This window comes from Gastrolobium bilobum, unplaced genomic scaffold (assembly GCF_033153095.1).
Source record: "Gastrolobium bilobum isolate Gb01-03AN ecotype WA unplaced genomic scaffold, APGP_CSIRO_Gbil_v1 utg4364, whole genome shotgun sequence".
NCBI lineage: Eukaryota > Viridiplantae > Streptophyta > Magnoliopsida > Fabales > Fabaceae > Gastrolobium > Gastrolobium bilobum.
The window spans coordinates 470975-490751 of NW_026898973.1; the positions used below are offsets into that span (position 1 = coordinate 470975).

Genomic DNA, 19777 nt, shown 5'->3' on the forward strand with positions numbered 1-19777 from the left:
TAATGTTCTGCCTGCAGACACTGTCTCTTCTCTTGAGGCTGACATTATTCCTGAGTTGTTAGCCTTGCAAGCTGAAATCCATCCCCTTATCTGGTCCATTTTATTGAAATTTCAGCAGGTGTTCTCATTACCTAGTGGTTTGCCACCATTCAGAGGGTTAGATCATTCGATTCATTTAGAAGCAGGTACCAAGCCAATTAATGTCAAACCATACAGATATGGTCATAGCCAAAAATCTGAGATTGAAAAGCAAGTTTCTGACTTATTAGCATCTGGTTTCATACAGCATTCCCAAAGTCCTTTCTCCTCTCCAGTTTTGCTAGTTCGAAAACAAGATAATTCATGGAGACTTTGTATTGATTATAGGGCTCTTAATGCAGTCACAATTAAAGATCGATTCCCTATTCCTACTATTGATGAGCTGTTGGATGAACTAGGGGGATCTACTATCTTCACCAAGTTGGATTTAAGGGCTGGTTATCATCAAATTCGGATGCTACCTGCTGACACTCATAAAGTGGCATTCAGGACACATGATGGACATTTTGAGTTCTTGGTCATGCCATTTGGGTTGACAAATGCACCTGCTACCTTTCAATCAGTCATGAACCATCTTTTCAAGCCTTATCTTCGAAGATTCATTATAATTTTCTTTGATGACATCTTAGTCTTCAGTAAAACTATTGAGGAGCATGTTCAACACTTGGAAATAGCTCTCCAATGCTTACAGCAGTTTGCTTTTGTAGTTAAGCTCACCAAATGTGCCTTTGGTCAGCAATCCATCGAGTACTTGGGCCATGTAGTCACTGCTGCAGGTGTCATTGCAGATCCAAAAAATATTTCAGCCATGTTTCAATGGCCAGTTCCAAAAATTGTTAAGCAATTAAGGGGTTTCTTGGGGTTAACTGGATACTATAGAAGATTTGTCAAGGGTTATGCTTCCTTGGCCCTTCCCTTAACCAATTTATTGAAAGGATCTCCTACTTTTAATTGGTCAGAAACAGCTGAATCAGCTTTTTTAAATCTCAAGGAGGCTATGTCCCATACACCAGTTTTGAGGCTGCCTAACTTTGAGGAGCTGTTTGTCATTGATACAGATGCATCGAATTATGGTGTGGGGGCTGTCTTACTTCAAGGTGAGCATCCAATAGCTTACTTCAGCAAGAAGTTAGGCCCCAGATTAGCTAGTTCCTCTACTTACATTAGAGAACTCTATGCAATCACCACTGCTGTCAAACGTTGGAGGAAGTATTTGTTGGGAACCAGATTTATCATTCGCACTGACCATAGGAGCATCAAGGAGCTTCTCACTCAGACTATTCACACTGCTGAGCAACAGAAATACTTGTGCAAATTAATGAGATACTCATTCCATATTGAATATAAACCAGGACATGCCAATACAGTAGCTGATTCTCTATCTCGAGTGTTTGATGAAGATGCAGCTTTATATGTTACAGTATCAGAACCGGAATTTGATCTTTTATCTGAGATTAAAAATCAGAATTTAACTGATCCTCAATTATTTGCATCAGAAGCTTAAGGATCATCCAAATACTGAACCTGACTTCTTGGTCCGTGATGGAATTGTTTTCTACAAAGGTAAATATTTCATTAGTTCATCTTCATCATTGATTCCTCTATTAGTCAAGGAAGCTCATTCTTCTTTAATTAGTGGACATGCTGGAGTGTTGAGAACTCTGTTGCGTTTGTCCGCTTCCTTTCATTGGCCTTCTATGAGTAAAGATGTCAAGTTATTTGTTCAAAATTGTCATATTTGCCAACAAGTGAAATATGAGACATCCAAGGTAGCTGGTTTGCTACAACCACTGCCTATTCCTGAACGCATTTTTGAGGAACTTTCGATGGATTTTGTTACTGGTCTTCCTCCTTCTAAAGGTTTTACAACTATTTTGGTGGTTGTGGATAGATTGTCTAAGTTTGCATATTTTGGTTCACTGCCAACTTCTTATACTACTTTTACTGTGGCAAGTTTATTTTGTGATTTGGTAGTAAGGATTCGTGGCTTTCCTCGTTCCATCCTAACTGATAGGGATCGAATTTTTTTGAGCAAGTTTTGGAGCCATCTCTTCAAGTTGAGTGGTACCACTTTAAAAATAACTTCTTCATACCATCCACAATCTGATGGTCAAACGGAGGTGACCAATAGGTACCTTGAGCAATATTTGCGTTCCTTCTGTGGAGATCAACCACGTGCTTGGTGTAATTTGTTATGTTGGGCCCAATTCCACTACAACTCAGCAATTCACTCAGCAATTGCTATGTCTCCTTATCAGGCAGTTTTTGGAAGACCACCAATGATGATACCATTTTATCCTAGAGGATTGATTAAGCTGGAAGCTATTGATACTATGTTACAACATAGAAATGAAGTTTTAACTCAACTTAAGCTTCATTTGCAAAGGGCACAGAACCGGATGAAAGTCCAATTTGATAAACACCACAAGGATCGTTCTTTCCAGGTGGGAGATTTAGTTTGGGTTCGTTTGCAGCCTTACCGGCAGGTAACAGTGGAAAGGAGATCGAATCACAAATTGGCTAAACGATTTTTTGGTCCTTTTGAGGTCCTTCGTGTCTTAGGCACTATTGCTTACGAATTGAAATTGCCTCCTAGCAGTCAAATTCATCCTGTGTTTCATGTGTCACAGCTGAAACCGTGTGTTGGTCATATGCCTGAGGTTACTAATCCACTTCCCCCCTTGGCTGTGGATAACAAGCCTGTTCAAGTTCCGGTGGCAATTTTGGATGCACGCCAAGTTGTTTGTCAAGGCCAGTGTGTTCGAGAGTTTCTTATACAGTGGTCTCACACAGTACCTGAGGATGCTTCATGGGAGAAAGAATCAGACTTGCTGCGATGCTATCCATCTATCAACCTTGAGGACAAGGTTGTTGTTGAAGGAGAGGGCAATGTTAGGATACGAAGATCCAGTAGGATTAGGAAACCTTCTTCGGCGCTCACAGACTTTGTAACTTGATGAATGTTTCCTTCTTGCATCAGGAAGTGGATGTTGGGTGGTTAAGTAGTGATATCACACGTGTACTCTCATGCATGTGATCTTAGGTGGTTAGTTAGTTACACCACACGTGTACATGAAGGGTCGATTGGGTTTGTATATAACAATTGTAATAAACGTTTGTACTTCATTTTCATTCAATATCAATATACAGAAATTATGTTTCTTCCTTTCCTCTTTCGTTCTCTGTTTTGCTCCTTAGGTTTCTAAAACCTAACATAACACAATCAAACAGGTTCGTTCTCGTGATCCTTTAATTAAAATTGCTTGGTTAAAAAATTAGAAATGATTAAAAAATGAAAAATGAAATTTAATAGGATTTTTTGAATTTTTTTTAGAAATAATAGTTCTTTTTGTTTAAACGTAATAATAATTCAAAAAATATATATTAGAAAGAAAAGAAGATAAAAATATTTTTGTGTTCTGTTCATTGAGTTACTTAGATTTAGTTTTGTATGTGTTTAACCATATTTCATTTTCTTAATGGTATGGTATATTGTAGTAATTATAAATTATATATAGTGTTAGTTTTAAAAGTGTTGTTCATTGTTTGTTTTGCGTAGATTCTTGTCTTTTGGAGAGTAATGTTAAAAAATATTAATTGTGCAATAAATTTGCTGCTAAAAAACAAAAATTATTGCCATGACTAATGATTTTGATTGAATAGCGGGTGTTGATCACGAGGGTTTATTGAGTAGTCTCCATTTGCCACTTCAATACCATTTTTAACATTACAGAAGTTCCTCAATCGTTAAGGTCGTATCTGCAAAAGTGCAAACTACTAACCTATTTGAATTTATTGTTTAAAATTCTTATAGGAAATAACTGTATCATGTGGTAGGAAATGGATTATGTCATGCTATAGACACAACTAATGTGGACCCCACTAATTTAAAAAAAAAAGAAAAAAAATAGTGGGGTCCACATTGATTGTGTCTATAGTATGACAACCAATTTCCTACAACATGATATATCTATTTCCCAATTCTTATTACATCTTTTGTGTTTTATCATATATTTTTTCACACTTTTAGGTGTAAGACTAATCATTTCTACGAGAAAAGAGTTTATCCTTTTAAATGACACAACTTATATCAATTCACTCTCACAAAGAGATGGGACCAACACTTTTATTTTTTTGTCAACTCTATCTCCTCTTTTATCTATCTCTTTCTCTCTCTTAAAATGACACAACTTTACATCCTTTAAAATAACACACACTTCTCCCCATTTCTATTATCCCTTAAATACTTTCCCAGACTTCAACTTCTTGTTGGGCTTCCTCCTTCAATGCTAAGCCCAAGCCCATTGAGGGGTTTTTCTAACAACCCTAACCCTAGATCTCACCTCCTGTATATATTCATTAGTTGTGGGTGGAGGTTAGATGAAGAGAATGAGAGAGAACATTTGAGAGATAATTATTTGATTGTTTGAGCAAAGCTTCATGCTTTGCATTTGAGAGATCTCTAGAGAGAGTTTTAGTGAAACATCTCTAAGGTAGTTTGATTATCACCATTGTTGGAGAGGTTGAGTTAACCACCACATTGGTATATTCTGATTATTTGTAACCATTATTTTCATAGTGGATTTTTTTGATCTGCACTAGGTCCCGAGGGTTTTTACTTCTTCATTGAAGAAGGTTTTCCCACGTTAAAACTGGTTGTGTTCCCTTTCTCTCTCTCTTATTTTTTCGTTTTTGATTTTTTCCGCTACGCTGCCCGACCTAGTGAAATTCAGGTTGAGGTATTGCTAAAATCTGAGATCAAGGATCTTATTGACTGACTTCCGCAAAGGCCCCTGAGCCGATATGAGGGAACCGATTTTTTCCCAACAGTGGTATCAGAGCCCAAGTTCGACGGGTTCTGAGGGAGACGAGATGGAGACCAGTGGCATAACCAATGATGGAGACATGTTCAAGTGTACCGCAGATAATTTCACCTATTGGAGACCGATGATGGAAGATCATCTCTACTGCAAAGATTTACATGAGCCCATTATCCTTGATGAGAGACCGGCAGGCAAAACTGATAAGGAGTGGGAGATCCTGAGTCGGAAGGCGGTAGCCACGATCAGGAAATATATTGATAAAAACCTCTTTGAGCACGTGTCCGAGTTCACGAACGCGTATGAGTTGTGGACGAAGCTGGAGTCCATGATTCAGAAGAAGACTCCCAAGAATAAAGCATACCTGGTTCGCCGACTTGTGAAGCTTGAATACACGGATGGCATTAGCATGATTGAACACCTCAATACCTATAAAGGTATTGTGAATCAGCTGTCAAAAGCTGAGATGAAAATTGATGATGAGATGCAGGCTTTGCTGCTGTTGAGCTCGTTTCCAGAAAGCTGGGATACTCTGGTGGTGACTTTGAGTAATTCAGCTCCAGAAGGAAAGTTGAAGATGGATGTCGTGACAGACAGCCTACTGAGCGAAGAAGTCAGGAGAAGAGAACGAGGTATTTCAAGCACGTCTGAGGCCAACATTGCTGAGAACAAAGGAAAATCCGACTCCCGGGGTAGAAGCAAAAGCAGGTGTAGAGATCGTGACAGAAGAGGAAAGTCCAGAGGTCGGTCAAAGCCGAAATATGAGTTGAAGTGCTTTTACTGAGGAAAGACAGGCCATAAGAAGCCTGACTGCTGGACCCTGCAGAATGATGAGAAGAACGGCTCTGTGAAGCCGGATCAAATTATTCCCAAGAAGAGGGAAGACAAGAGCACCACTGCGGTGGCTGCCAACTCGGATGCTGAGATATTCCTCCTTGGTGAGGATAATTATTTGAATTTTGCATATGATGAATGCACCTAGATTGTCTACTCTGGTGCCTCCTTCCAGTTACTCCACATAAAGGTTTTTTCTCCTCTTATCGAGGTGGTGATTTTGGAGTCGTGAAGATGGGAAATCAAATGACCAGCAAGATTGTTGGTGTCGGTGATGTAACTCTGACCACGGATGTCAGATGCCGACTTGTGTTGAAGGATGTGAGGCATGTACCTGACATGCGTTTGAACCTAATCTCAGTAGGCAAACTTGACGATGCCGGGTTAGTGAACTACTTTGGCAGTGTTAGATGGAAGCTGGCCAAGGGAAACTTGGTCGTGGCCCGAGGTAAGAAGGAAGGTTCCTTGTACGTGATGCAAGGGAAGATCAATGGCGGAGAAGCCAATTCTGTCCGAGATGAACCTAGCTTGGAGCTATGGCACAAGCGCCTCGGCCACATGAGCGAGAAAGGACTTCAAATTCTGAACAAGAAAGGATTACTGACCGGGTTCAAAGGCCAAGCGTTGGAGAGTTGCACGCATTGCCTAGCTGGAAAGCAGCACCGGGTTTCTTTTGTGAGACCGGATCAACCAAGACGACCCAGGTATATTCTTAACCTCGTCCATACTGATGTCTGCTCCATGTCGGAAAGATCCCTTGGAGGAGCTCAGTACTTTGTTTCATTTATTGATGACCATTTCCGCAAAGTGTGAGTATATTTGTTGAAGTCTAAAGACCAGGTACTTCAATCCTTTAAAGAATTCCATGCGATGGTTGAAAGGGAGACTGGCAAGAAATTGAAGGTGGTCAGATCTGATAATGGTGGTGAGTATTGCGGCCCATTTGATGCATACTGCAGATTGGTCGGGATTCGACTTGAGAAAACGCCCACCAAGACACCTCAGGTGAATGGACTGGCTGAGCGGATGAACAGAACTATTGAAGAGAAGGTCCGAAGCATGTTATCCAATGCCGGATTGCCGAAATCATTCTGGGGAGAAGCCGTCAAAATAGCTGTTGACTTGATCAACCTCTCACCATCACGACCACTTGAAGGAAAAATTCCAGAAAAAGGCTGGACAGGTCGGAAAGAGGCCTACAATCAATTGAAGGTGTTTGGATGCCGAGCTTTCGTGCATATCCCTAAAGATGAAAGGGCAAAACTCGATGCGAAGACAAAAGAATGCATCTATCTTGGTTCGCCGAAATGTGAGTTCGGGTTCCGACTTTGGGATCCAATCAATAAGAAGATCGTGAGAAGTCGAGATGTGATCTTTCATGAGCATGAGAACATTCATGACATCTTGAAGCCCAAAGTCTGAGTTACTGTCAGACGAGAAGAACCCATCCCTCCTGTCCGAGCTGAAGCAGGGGGAGAAAATCAAGAAAATGAAGAAAATGATGATCAGCAACAAGCTGAAGATGACCAAGACACTGAGGTCCGAGTTTATGATGAGATCCGGGATGAGAATGATGAACCGGGTCCTCAAGCTGAAGAACAGCCAAGATATCCAACTCGAGAAAGAAGAGCCTCTACGAGATACCCATCTGATGAATACACCGTTTTTGCTGAAGACGGTGAACCTCAGAGTTATGATGAGGCTGTGACGAGCTCATAGAAAGAAGAATGAGAAAAGGCAATGCAAGACGAGATGAAGTCTCTGCACGAGAATCAGACTTATAAGCTGACTGAGTTTCCAAAAAGAAGACGAGCTCTGAAGAATAAATGGGTCTACAAGATTAAGAATGAAGAGAACGGGCAAAAGCCGAGATACAAAACCGGATTGTAGTGAAAGGATGCAATCAGAAGAAAGGAGTAGACTTTGAGGAGATTTTTTCTCCTATCGTGAAAATGACCTCGGTCCGAACTGTGTTAGCCATGGCGGCTTCGATGGACCTCGAGGTAGAACAAATGGACGTGAAGACGACATTTCTTCATGGTGATTTAGAAAAAGAAATATATATGGAGCAACCTAAAGGGTTCTGAGCTCCAGATCAAGAAGACTTGGTATGTCGGTTGAAGAAGAGCCTCTATGGCTTGAAGCAAACACCTCAGCAGTGGTACAAGAAGTTTGAATCATTCATGACTGATTATAAGTTTGAAAAGACACATGCTAACCACTGCGTATTTGTGAAGAGGTATGAGCCCGGAGATTTTTTGATCTTGTTGTTATATGTTGACAATATGCTTATTGTAGGGAAAGACAAATCGAGGATAGCCTCCCTGAAAAAAGAGTTGAGCTCGTCCTTCGCAATGAAGGACCTCGGCCCTGCAAAGCAGATACTCGGAATCAAGATTATCCGAGATAGACAGAAGAAGCTACTGTGGCTGAGTCAAGAGAAATATATTGAGAAGATTCTGAAGAGATTCAGCATGGACAAAGCCAAAACAGTGAGCACCCCCCTAGCCGGACACATAAAGCTGAACAGAAGCATTGTCCGAGATCTGATGAAGACAAAGATGAGATGATGAAGGTTCCTTACCAATCTGCCGTCGGAAGCTTGATGTATGCAATGGTTTGAACTAGACCCGACTTGGCGTATGGTGTTGGAATGGTAAGCCGGTATCTGTCAAACCCCGGTAAAGAGCACTGGTAAGCAGTGAAGTGGATCTTCAAGTACCTCTGAGGTACGACCGACTTATGTCTCCGATTTGGAGAAGGAAAAGCCGAGTTGCAAGGCTACTCAGATTCTGATTTAGGGGGAGACGCCGACTCGAGGAAGTCGACTATAGGATATTTGATGAGATTTGCCGGAGGAGCTGTCTCTTGGCAATCAAGACTTCAGAAATATGTTGCACTATCGACAACTGAGGCTGAGTACATTGTCGCTACTGAGGCAAGCAAAGAGATGATGTGGATGAAGAAGTTCCTCATGGAACTCGGCCATGATCAAGACAAGTACGAGCTGGGTTGTGACAATCAAAGCGCAATCCATCTTGCGAAGAATTCGACCTATCACTCCTATACTAAGCATATTAATGTGAGGTATCACTGGATCCGGGATGTGGTGGAAGGTGGAGAGCTCGAACTCGTCAAGGTGCACACTGACCAAAATTGGTCCGACATGATGATAAAACCGGTTCCAGCAAGGAAATTTGAAGACTGTTGTGAAGGAGCCAAATTGATGCTGAAGCCGACGCATTGAAGTCGGAGGGAGAGATTTGTTGGACTTCATCCTTCAATGCTAAGCCTAAGCCCATTGAGGGGTTTTTCTAAAAACCCTAACCCTAGATCTCACCTCCTCTATATATTCATTAGTTATGGGTGGAGGTTAGATGAAGAGAATGAGAGAGAAAATTTGAGAGATAATTATTTGATTGTTTGAGCAAAGCTTCATGCTTTGCATTTGAGAGATCTCTAGGGAGAGTTTGAGTGAAACATCTCTAGGGTAGTTTGATTATCACCAATGTTGGAGAGGATGAGTTAACCACCACATTGGTGTATTCTGATTATTTGTAACCATTATTTTCATAGTGGATTTTTTTGATCTGGACTAGGACCCATGAGTTTTTACTTCTTCACTGAAGAAGATTTTCTCACGTTAAAACTGGTTGTGTTCCCTTTCTCTCTCTCTCTCTCTCTCATGTTTTTTCGTTTTTGATTTTTTCCGCTGCGCTGCCCGACCTGGTGAAATTCAGGCCGAGGTATTGCTGAAATCTGAGATCAAGGATCTCATTGACTGACTTCCGCAAAGGCCCCTGAGCCGATATGAGGGAACCGATTTTTTCCCAACACTTCTAACGTTACAGAAGTTCCTTAATCGTTAAGGCCATATTTGCTTACTTCTTGAGGTATCCCTTTTAAGTATATTCTTATTATATATGCATACAACAAGGTTGTTTAATATGTATTGAGCATCGTTTAGCGATTTTAATAACGTATATCTATCGTAAATCGTAAGATAGTGTAACACTCTATTCTAGAATCGATTTGTTATCATTGCTTTATGATACTAAGCGCAGTTACAATAATGTTGGTTCAATTAAAAATTCGGGTAAATTTTTCTTTTTAAAACTTACTTATTTTCCTTTTGAACAACACCGAATTTAAAATAACCAATTGTGTGACCATAACCGTATGACATTGCGGAATAAATGAAACTAAGCTTAACTTCATATTGTTATTTTGTTCAAGTTCAATACTAAACTATCTTCACATTTATTAAATTCGGAATTCTCTACTTCTTTTATGGTTCTCATCTCCTACAATGTTATAGATCTCTCAGTTAGCTTCGCGTGGGTTCAATCCGCGCTCAATTCGAAGCTCTGTAGCTCGAGTTATGCCAATTTTACCAAACTATGTTCGTGCTGTTTTCGAGAAGCGCGCTGGAGCGCTCTAGTGGGCGCTTGAGCGCCCAGAGGTAGAAAATTTGGCCATCTTCAAGTCTTCAGCGCGCTTGAGCGCCCAAAGGAATAGATTTTTCCTCAATTTCACGCATGCAGCGTGCTTGAGCGCACTCCACCTGGGATAGACTTGATCTCCCCTGTTTTTTATGGTTCACTCGAGGGAATTTTCCTCCCTTTATTTTCCAACTTCTTGGTACCTAATTGACAATGGATAGCCAATCATGGCCATACACCATATGGCTCTACATCCCACATGTAATTCACCAACTTATCATTCAACTCAAATTGAGAAAACATGTTTCACATTCCATCAATGTTACAATGAATCATTTACAACAATATTCTTCAAGATAATTGTAACGCCTGGCCACTTCAAGAATTAACGACTATCCCCACATACTAACAAGAAACTTTTCAATGTGCTTTTTCCTCACTCGCACATTTCCTGAGAAAACTTCCCAGGAGGTCACCCATCCCAGAATTGCCCCAAGTTAACTATGGAGTTCTTCCGTTCCGGGCTATCAAAAAGCAGATGCATCTTGTTAGTATAGGTAGTACCAATTAATTCTTATAAGCTATCCCAAACTGTGCAGTCTCATACCTGTACAGCCTTTGGAATCTCTCTCTTTCGGATGTCGATTCGATTCATTCATGCATGTAACCCCATGCTGGAAGCTTGTCAGGATCCGCTCCTTGTCCGTGCCTCTTTGCACCGACGATCACTCCCCGCCCTCGTCAGTGCTCGGGATGTTACATGCCCACCAGCTTCCGCCTGGTTCGTCCTCGAACCACACCGTACTGGAAGAGAGGCCCTGCTCTGATACCACTTGTAACGCCCAGCCGCTTCAAAAATTAACGACTATCCCCACATACTAACACGAAACTTTTCAGTGTGCTTTTTCCTCACTCGCACACTTCCTGAAAAAACTTCTCAGGAGGTCACCCATCCCAGAATTGCCTCAAGTTAAGCATGCTTAACTATGGAGTTCTTCCGTTCCGGGCTACCGAAAAGCAGATGCATCTTGTTAGTATAGGTAGTACCAATTAATTCTTATAAGCTATCTCAAACTGTGCAGTCTCATACCTGCACAGCCTTTGGAATCCCTCTCTTTCGGGTGTCGATTCGATTCATTCATGCATGTAACCCCACGCTGGAAGCTTGTCAGGAGCCGCTCCTTATTCGTGCCTCTTTGCACCGGCGATCACTCCCCGTCCTCGTCAGCGCTCGGGATGTTACAATAATTACATGCCAAAGGACTTAACTACAAAAGAGACATGAACAAAGTTATTAGCCATATACAACAAGGCATTCACCATCACAATGATCATGCACTAAGTCCTCCAAAATACATCATGTGGCTTCAAAATATATCTATACATATGGCAATGTAAATGACATATACATCTACACTTCTAGATGAGATGCAATCCAAAATGACAGGCCATCAACATATGATATCTAGCTCAAATATGGTCGCTTGCCACTAGAAGCTCCTGCAGCATCTGTACCTGAAAGGGGGTTCCCACAACACGGGGTGAGATATACATATATATCTCAATAAACTAAGGGTCCTGGGAGGATTTCTCCACCCCAAAGTTCACTTGGCATAAAAGCATGGCATTATGATAATAAAGCATATAAATATATAACAATGTAATGTGTGCAATAATGAATCTACTGGTCTGAGATCTACAACGTATGTATTACGCAAGGAAGCAACTGTCTTTCAACATACCATGCATAAGGAAACAACTGTCTTATGCCTCGCACATGGAAACAACTGTCTTGTGTGGCACACAAAATGTTATATCTCACAATTCTTGCAGTTTACATATACCACAAAACCACAGTCCACTCGGGACTTGGTGGAACAACAAAGAGATAAATCTCAAGGTCCGAAAGTTTACCTTATAATGTTTCCTACCCAATGATTGGTCCAAGCACCAAGGTTCCACAACCGCTAGCTTGCTCTCTAAGCAATAATCAATAACTTGCCAAATAATCACCTACTTGACAAGATTCAATTGCAATCAACATCAACACATCATCAATTGCAACTATGTGAATATAAATATATATTCACAATCAACAACACAAGGAAATCCACACACCACATATGGTCATGAACTCACCTTCATTTGAAATATCTCAAGTGCCAATATCAAGCTCTATTGGTTCCTCCAATGCTTGATCAATTAGGATAAATTCACTTGCCTCCAACCTAGAAGTACCATGAACACAATCAATACCAACAATCCAAGTCACATTACTTGAAATGCAAGAATTTGCACTATCTACGCATAATTTTTGAAATTTGATGAAGATAGGTAAAATGATCTTCCAAATACATTTTCGCCATTAAAATCATCATCTAAACACTTTTCCTAATTTGGCCTAAGCCTTAATCAAGCTCCAACTACCTCATTCAAAGACCCATTTTCATAGAAAAACCTAGAAATTAATCTGCCACAAAACTCAAAGAAAACTAGGATTTCTTAACACCAACTCACCTAGAATCACCCAAGGAAGAGATTCTAAGCCTCACTTCAAGCAATGGACCGCTCCAAGACACCCAATCAACAATGGGTCACCACTTTTCCTTCCATTTTTGTCCCTACACACACACTTTCAAGGATAAGAAATAGGGGTTATGTTTGTATGGGGATTCTAAGTAACTTTGATTCAAAAACCAAGTGATTTAGTTGAGAAATGGAGAAGTTGGAAATCAAGCTCTTCAACAATGGATTCTTGCTCTCTGTCGAAGGGAAGAAGACGCAGGGGAGAGATTGTGTCGAGGAAATGAGAGAGAATAAGGAAGGAAAAGAGTTTAAATGAGCTGTATCACTTCACTAGGTATAAACTTGTCTATCTAGTTACTTTAATTCTCTTTCAACCCTTACCTATTGGTCTAAAATATCTTTACCATCATATTTCTAACTTTACTTTTACAGTTCAGGAAATTTTGTCTACTTCCATTTTTACCCCAAAACACTCACTTAGGCTCACATTGATTGAACTAAGCATTCTTACTTATTTTATCTACAATGTGAAGAATTAATATTTAATCTAACCTTTATATTAAGCCTATCACTTAATTAATTTGATTAAACGCGATTAAATCTTCAATCACAATTACCAATCCACATTGATTGAATTAAGTATTCTCACTTATTTTATCTACAATGTGCTTGATTAAAATATTTAATCCAATTCTTTATATTAGGCCTCTCACTTAATTAATTTGGATTATATATAATTAAATAGTTAATATCATACCAGTAAACATATTACAAATCAGGGTTATTACATACATAAAAATAATAAAAATAATTTAAAAATATATAATAAAATTAATATCATATAAATTCATATTCCAAAAAGGATCCAATAAGCAAAATACATAAGTAATTAAAGTGCAAACCAACCAACAAAACCCAGCACAGTTGATAGATGGCTGGGACCCTTAAGCATGTTGTAAGAGGTTCGATCTCTAGCCGTATGTATGAAAAAGACTTTGTTGGTATACGCAAAATCTACTTCGGTGATCTCTACACCTCAAAAGGATTAGTCTTCGGTTGTCGGCCTGGGGATACCTTGAGGAAACTCAAAGAGAAAAATAGTCATTCTTCTACTCATTAATCATTAAGACTAATATTATCACTACTATTACTATCAGCGTCTATTAGTGACATAACTAATCCATCTTCCTCTTCTAAAAAAGATCCATTTAGGTTTTTTTAATTTAAATCGCAAATCAAATCTTTATTTCTTTTCTTTATATTAAAAATTACATATTTTGATTTAATTTTTGTATCGTATGATACACGTACCGTATCGTAAGATAGTGATAATTATGGCATACAAGATATTTTGACACCGATATCAAATAAAAAGTTTGACACCTTATCTAAGAGCCGTTAGATTAAGGCAGATCAATGATGTCACATGCTTACAAATCAGAGTCACTAAATCAAGACAAGATCAACAACTCTCAGATGAGATATCAGTGTCAAATGATCATATGTCTTGTCGGATATAATGTCACTTGATGTAAGGTTTTGTCCGGTTAGAAATTTATAGCTATATACTAAGGGTAATATGTAGTTATAATGTTAAAATTATTTTTTTCTCTTTTCAAAAATTGAACTATGTACTACTGGGATAAATCTTTGGTACCACTATTATACCCAAGTGGGTACAACATTTTTCTATTTTTGGAAAAAACTGCAATGTGGCGGGAATTATTTTTTGAAAACTGTTGAAATTTTTTCCAAAAGTGGAAAAATGTTGTACCTACTTGGGTACAACAGTGGTACCAAAGATTTATCCGTACTACGGGAAGTACATAGTTATAATATAAAAATTATATTTTTCTCTCCTAAGTAACTTTTCAGAGACTTGTCAACTGACATAAGAGAGAGAAAAAATAGCTTTAGTATTATAACTATATACTACACGTAGTATATAGTTAAAATTTTGAAGAGAAAGAAAAAAGAACAACTTTAATATTATAACTACGTACTACCCTTAATATATAGTTATAATTTTTTGACCAGACAAAACCTTATGCTAAGTCACGTAACAAATCATTTTACCATATGTAAATAGGGTAAAGAATTTCTTCAGTCAATGGAGATAAATTATCTTTGGTAAGTCCAAAACTACATCGTTTTGTGGCGAAAATCAAAATATTTTTGTAATTCTAATTTATTGTATTATAATTGGTGAAATACTTTTCCCATATAAACATAGGGTTTTATTAATCTCATGTTAAAGGAAATAAGTTATCTCATGTCATAAAGACAAACTCCTGGGTTCCACCAGCTGAAAAAAATGTGGCACAGTTATCGAAGAGTGTGTAAGAAAGAAAATTTATCTCATGTAACATGAGAATTGTTTTCCCACAAATATATAAACATGCAAGTAAATATATTCTTATATAACTTTGCACCACTTCTCTAATATTTCACATATAATTAGTCACAAAATGTTGGGTCATTCCCATGTTAGTAGGTGCTGCATAGAGAACAATTTTATTCAAGGAGAAATGGAGTACATAATAATGATCATACATTACTTTTTCCTGATCGATATTGGTGAATGACACACTTATTCATAGCTATTATCCTCGTTACCTTTTCTTTCTTAGCATTTATATTTGATACAATAATCTCAAACTACTTGCATGTAGCAACCAGGACTCTTCTAGGAGGAAGGGAAGGCCTTCTACCATGAAGCAAAGCAAGGTTATCAAGGAAGACAACATCTCCTTTCTCCCACTTGAATTGAATGCTCTCTTCTTCAATGATCTCTTCACACCTTTTAACTACCTTCTCTGGAATCTCTGTTCCATCTGCCATCATGGCCGAGCTAAGTTCCTTCCCATACATGCCTACTACTGTGTTAAACCACATTCTTCTTCCTTTCCTTCCTTCAAATACCTGCGTTAACCTTCTTGGTACAAGTATTGTCTTCGCCCCATTATTTGGAAGCCATTCTATTTCCATTCCTAGAGCTTTTGCCCTGCAACAATTTAGTAAAAACATTGAAGGTTCAATGAATAGTCTCATAGACCGATCAATAACATGCATGTACAAAACTAGTGCATATTTGACCAAGTGTTTGAAGGAAAAATACCTTTTCTCAGCTTCTTGGCGATCTGAGGTCCCAAATGCATCCTCCCAACCTCTACCTCTCATGGAGGAAGTATCATTCTGAGTACTGCGAGCTGTAAATGAGTACTTCAACCCCTTTTCTTCAATCTCCTTCACCTCTTCTGGGAACTCTTCTAGCATCCTTTCTGTCACTCGGAAGCTTGGTACAAAAGGAGTCTCTCCTCCTTCAGGGGGTGGTATCTCACAAAACAGTATCACTTTCTTGGGATATTCCTTAATCTGGTTATTTAAATCCCCCATTTCATAATAAGCACATGGAAAGTTAAGTTAAGCGCCATAAATCAAATGCAAATAATTGACCAAATTTTACTAGTATTTTTTTCATTGAAATTGTAGTTTTGATTGCTTTGGGAAGATATGCAAGTTGCAAGATGATGTAAGAAGCTGAATTAAAAAATATATAGTTCTAATATCTGTCTTTAAAAATCAATATGATGTTGTTCACACCACATCATCACTTTCTGCCCCAACCCAATTAGTGAGTGCAAAGGTACGAAGGATATGACATAATCTGAATATATTAATATCATGAATTGAAGGATGTAGAGAGAACCTTGTCATACATTGTCTATTAGTGGTTTGAAATTATATACATAATTTTTAATTGTTTGTGCATAAGATTGTTTTCACAAAAAGGATCAAACAGATTGATGCCAAGATTCACTGATGGAATTCTCTATAAGGCATATTGATCTCAAATTATTTTTTTCTTAATCCATCCTTCTGATCATATGCAGATGAAGTGACTACCGGCCAAAACAGGACCTCGGATTTTTTGAAATGGAATTTCCAAGTGATTAACTTGGAATATTTTGCTTATGATATCAGGAAACTAGCTAAATGACATGTTATGGTGCTAATATGAGTATGATAAAAATTGACTTACCAAAACCATTTCATGGTGATAGTATATGAACTCTGAGAGGGGTCCTTCATTGGCAGTCCATATTCTTTTGTAAATTTGTGTGCGAGGTGCTGGTCCAACATAACGAATGTCTTCCCATCCACATGTTTCTATGATATCATTGAAGTCCTCAGCATTGTTGATACCAAAACCTCGAAGGAGAACAGCACTGTTCTTGATTATCATTTGCTCAAACCACTCTTTATTGTTCTTCAAAGCCAATAGCAAGGATTCCATGTCCCTCTTGTTGGTCTCTGGAGGTTGTAGCACCAAAGGCATGGTTTCTCCATCTACTAGTTTTTCTCCTTCACATTTCCCTACCTTGAAGTCCTTGCAAGAAAATTCCATCTTTCTGTCTCCTTCCTCTCTGATATCAAATGTTTGTATCTTAGTTTTGCTTATGTGGGTTTACTTGCTTTTTATATATATATAGTAGTAGTTGGAGATGACAATTGCTATGCTAAAATGACATGAGGCTGGCTTTGTCATCGGCCAATAGGGAAGCTTCTTGTCGCTATCTTGCCGTTCATATGTTTTACAAGGAATTTATGTTTGTCAATTTCTAACTTCTTACAAATTGTAAAAGCATATTCACTTGGATTGGTCTTTTTATAAGAGATTTTAGGGAAGGGGATAAAACTATATTTATTCGATTTTGGTTCCAATCATTACAACTATGCCAAAACAGTTTGCAGCATGTTTACGAAACTCTTAAATGCCAAAGGGAGTCTATAAACTATTTGAATGATAATAACAAAATTAAGGCACCCGACAAAAAATTTGATATGACCAATTATATATAAATCCCCCAAGGTTCTTGTAAAACCCAACCCCCAAAGTTCTTAGTAATCATCCCTACACATTTCTTGAAACTCAGAATGTGGTTGTGATGAAGCCACGTAGTCATATACTTTGTTTGGGTAGATGTTTGTCACCAACTGACTCAATCTAGAAACATTAAAATCACTCCCGATAGATTAAAAGAGTTGTTTTAAGTGGTACATGTTTGATTCAACTTAAGTATGATTTTGGGTTCAAATTCTTATGAATGCAAAGAAATTCTTTTGGAAGAGTTAGCCCCACCATGATGTGAAAGTTCTCGGCTTGAACAGGATTGTCTCCTACGTAGAATAAGTGTGATTTATAAAAAAACAAAAAAATCACTACCCATTAAATCCTAACTATAGAGGATAGAAGTGAAGATAATTCTTACAAGTGATTTTACCCTTTCATATTTACAAAGAAATTATTTCCTGAATTTGAATCTGTGAACTTTCAAAAATTATTATTTGGATTTTGGAAGCACGAAGGCAATGGCGGAGCTGCTTTGTTGCCAGATGGTGCCTTGACACCAGCTCTCTTTCCATAAATTGTATTTATTACTTGATTTTTTTTATGCCTTATGCAAATAACTATACAACATTGATACATTGGCACCTGCAAACAAGGAAACACCATTTTAATTTCTACTAATGTGAAAAATTTACTCCCTATTTTGTTCATCTTTTTATTAATTTAATTACGTTGCTTCTTGGTCTTTTCATCTTTTTATTAGTTTCTACTGATGGGAAACATCATTTTAATTTCTGCTGATGTGAAAAATTTACTCCGTATTTATATAAGTGTGTTATAACTCATAGTAAAAAATTTTCTAATAAATTTGTGTAATTATGATAAATATTTTAATAATTTAATATGTTAACCCCTGGCTCCGCCACTGCACAAAGGTTAATTAGATGCATTATTAGATGAAATTTCTTGTTCTACAACAAGATGTTATATTTCACCTATGGTACAAGCAAACTCCTATTTGCTTTGGGGTAGAAGTCATCATACATGATGAGCTAATTTGTTGATCTGCAGACAGCTTAACCTAACCAAATAATATAATAAAAAATAGTACATCTATGTTTGACCGTTGAATTTCTCACCATTATAAAATATGCTATGTGACAGTAATTAGTTTGAATGTTTCATTGGTCACCACTTCCACCATTTATATGAAGTCACAACTTCACTTTCATGTACACTTGTCCTGCTTAAGATAAGGGTCTGACCAGCAAGTTTCCTTCGTTTTGAACTTGCGAGTCTATTCTGCTTGGAGATTGGTGTCTGTTCTTATATGTAAGAGTCTAACTTCAGGTTAGAAAGTTAAAGCCAGAAGCACTAGACAACTGAATAATCCAACTTATTATAGTTGCATTTCTTAAATTCAGAAAAGAACAGATACAAGCAAAATGTCATAACAGATTGACAGCCACTGCAGTTCGTTTATGGACAAAAGTACTTATGTAAGAAGTAACTATTAGGCACGGCTAGTCCAATTTGCAGCTTCCTTTTCTTGAAGCCTCATAATTTAGTGCATTAAGATTCATTGTTTAACTTTGTAAGCAAAAAGTTTTGCTTTGTATAGTATTATAATTATAACATTGCATCTCGAGTTGAACATGTGATTCACCTTTATACCATAGTTAGATTTCTATAATTTACATATGGCATGTTCCGGGCTGAGCTATAAAAAACAGTTAATGTCTTACCTTTATTTTTTAGCTACTATTTTGATGCTAGTGACGATTGCAGGCAATGTACCTATGATGAATTTTTATTCTATTTCAATAGAAAAACGCAATAAATAGCATTATTCTCTGATTTATTTCTTGCATATATTTCATTGATTGTACAGCTTTGTATAGCTTTAAACTAGACATATGCTGTAAATTAGTTAGTAGTAGATTAGACATATACTGTAAATTAGTCACGGTAGATTATTTAGTCAGATTAAACCTGAAAAGGTAGCACCCCCCTTTGTGTTAGCCCTTGAATTTCAACCCAGCTGCATAGACTCATGAACAAGGACATCCATTTTGTCAAGGAGCCATCGGATTTTTACCCAGTTTCTTATGTACTTGATTTGTGGCAGTATGGTAGTTTCTCTTGATTAGTTTATCTCTCGTGCCTTTTTTTTAAAATAAAATAAAAATAAATTTAAAGTTCTTTGTCTTTTAATTTGTGTGTGTGAGAATTCCATTGTTTGATTCAATGGGAAGAATTATTTC

At 37.9% G+C, this 19777-nt stretch overlaps 1 protein-coding gene across 1 annotated transcript; it reads right to left on the reverse strand.

Annotated features, from left to right (window-relative positions):
• Positions 1-15319: 15319 nt before the first annotated feature.
• LOC133285986 (clavaminate synthase-like protein At3g21360) lies at positions 15320-17069 on the reverse strand. The gene is made up of 3 exons (XM_061483313.1): positions 16704-17069; positions 15780-16036; positions 15320-15665 (listed from the first exon to the last, which is right to left on the reverse strand). Exons 1-3 carry the CDS (start codon positions 17067-17069, stop codon positions 15320-15322), a joined length of 969 nt encoding a protein of 322 aa, XP_061339297.1.
• Between the last annotated feature and the right edge of the window lie 2708 nt (positions 17070-19777).

Excerpts from the sequence above, each read along its gene's own strand:
- LOC133285986 (XM_061483313.1), bottom strand. The coding sequence starts at position 17,069 with ATGGAATTTTCTTGCAAGGACTTCAAGGTAGGGAAATGTGAAGGAGAA. Across the intron at positions 16,037-16,703 it reads ATCACCATGAAATGGTTTTG|ATTAAGGAATATCCCAAGAA; the intron begins GTAAGTCAATTT and ends TTAAATAACCAG. Across the intron at positions 15,666-15,779 it reads CGCCAAGAAGCTGAGAAAAG|GGCAAAAGCTCTAGGAATGG; the intron begins GTATTTTTCCTT and ends AAATTGTTGCAG.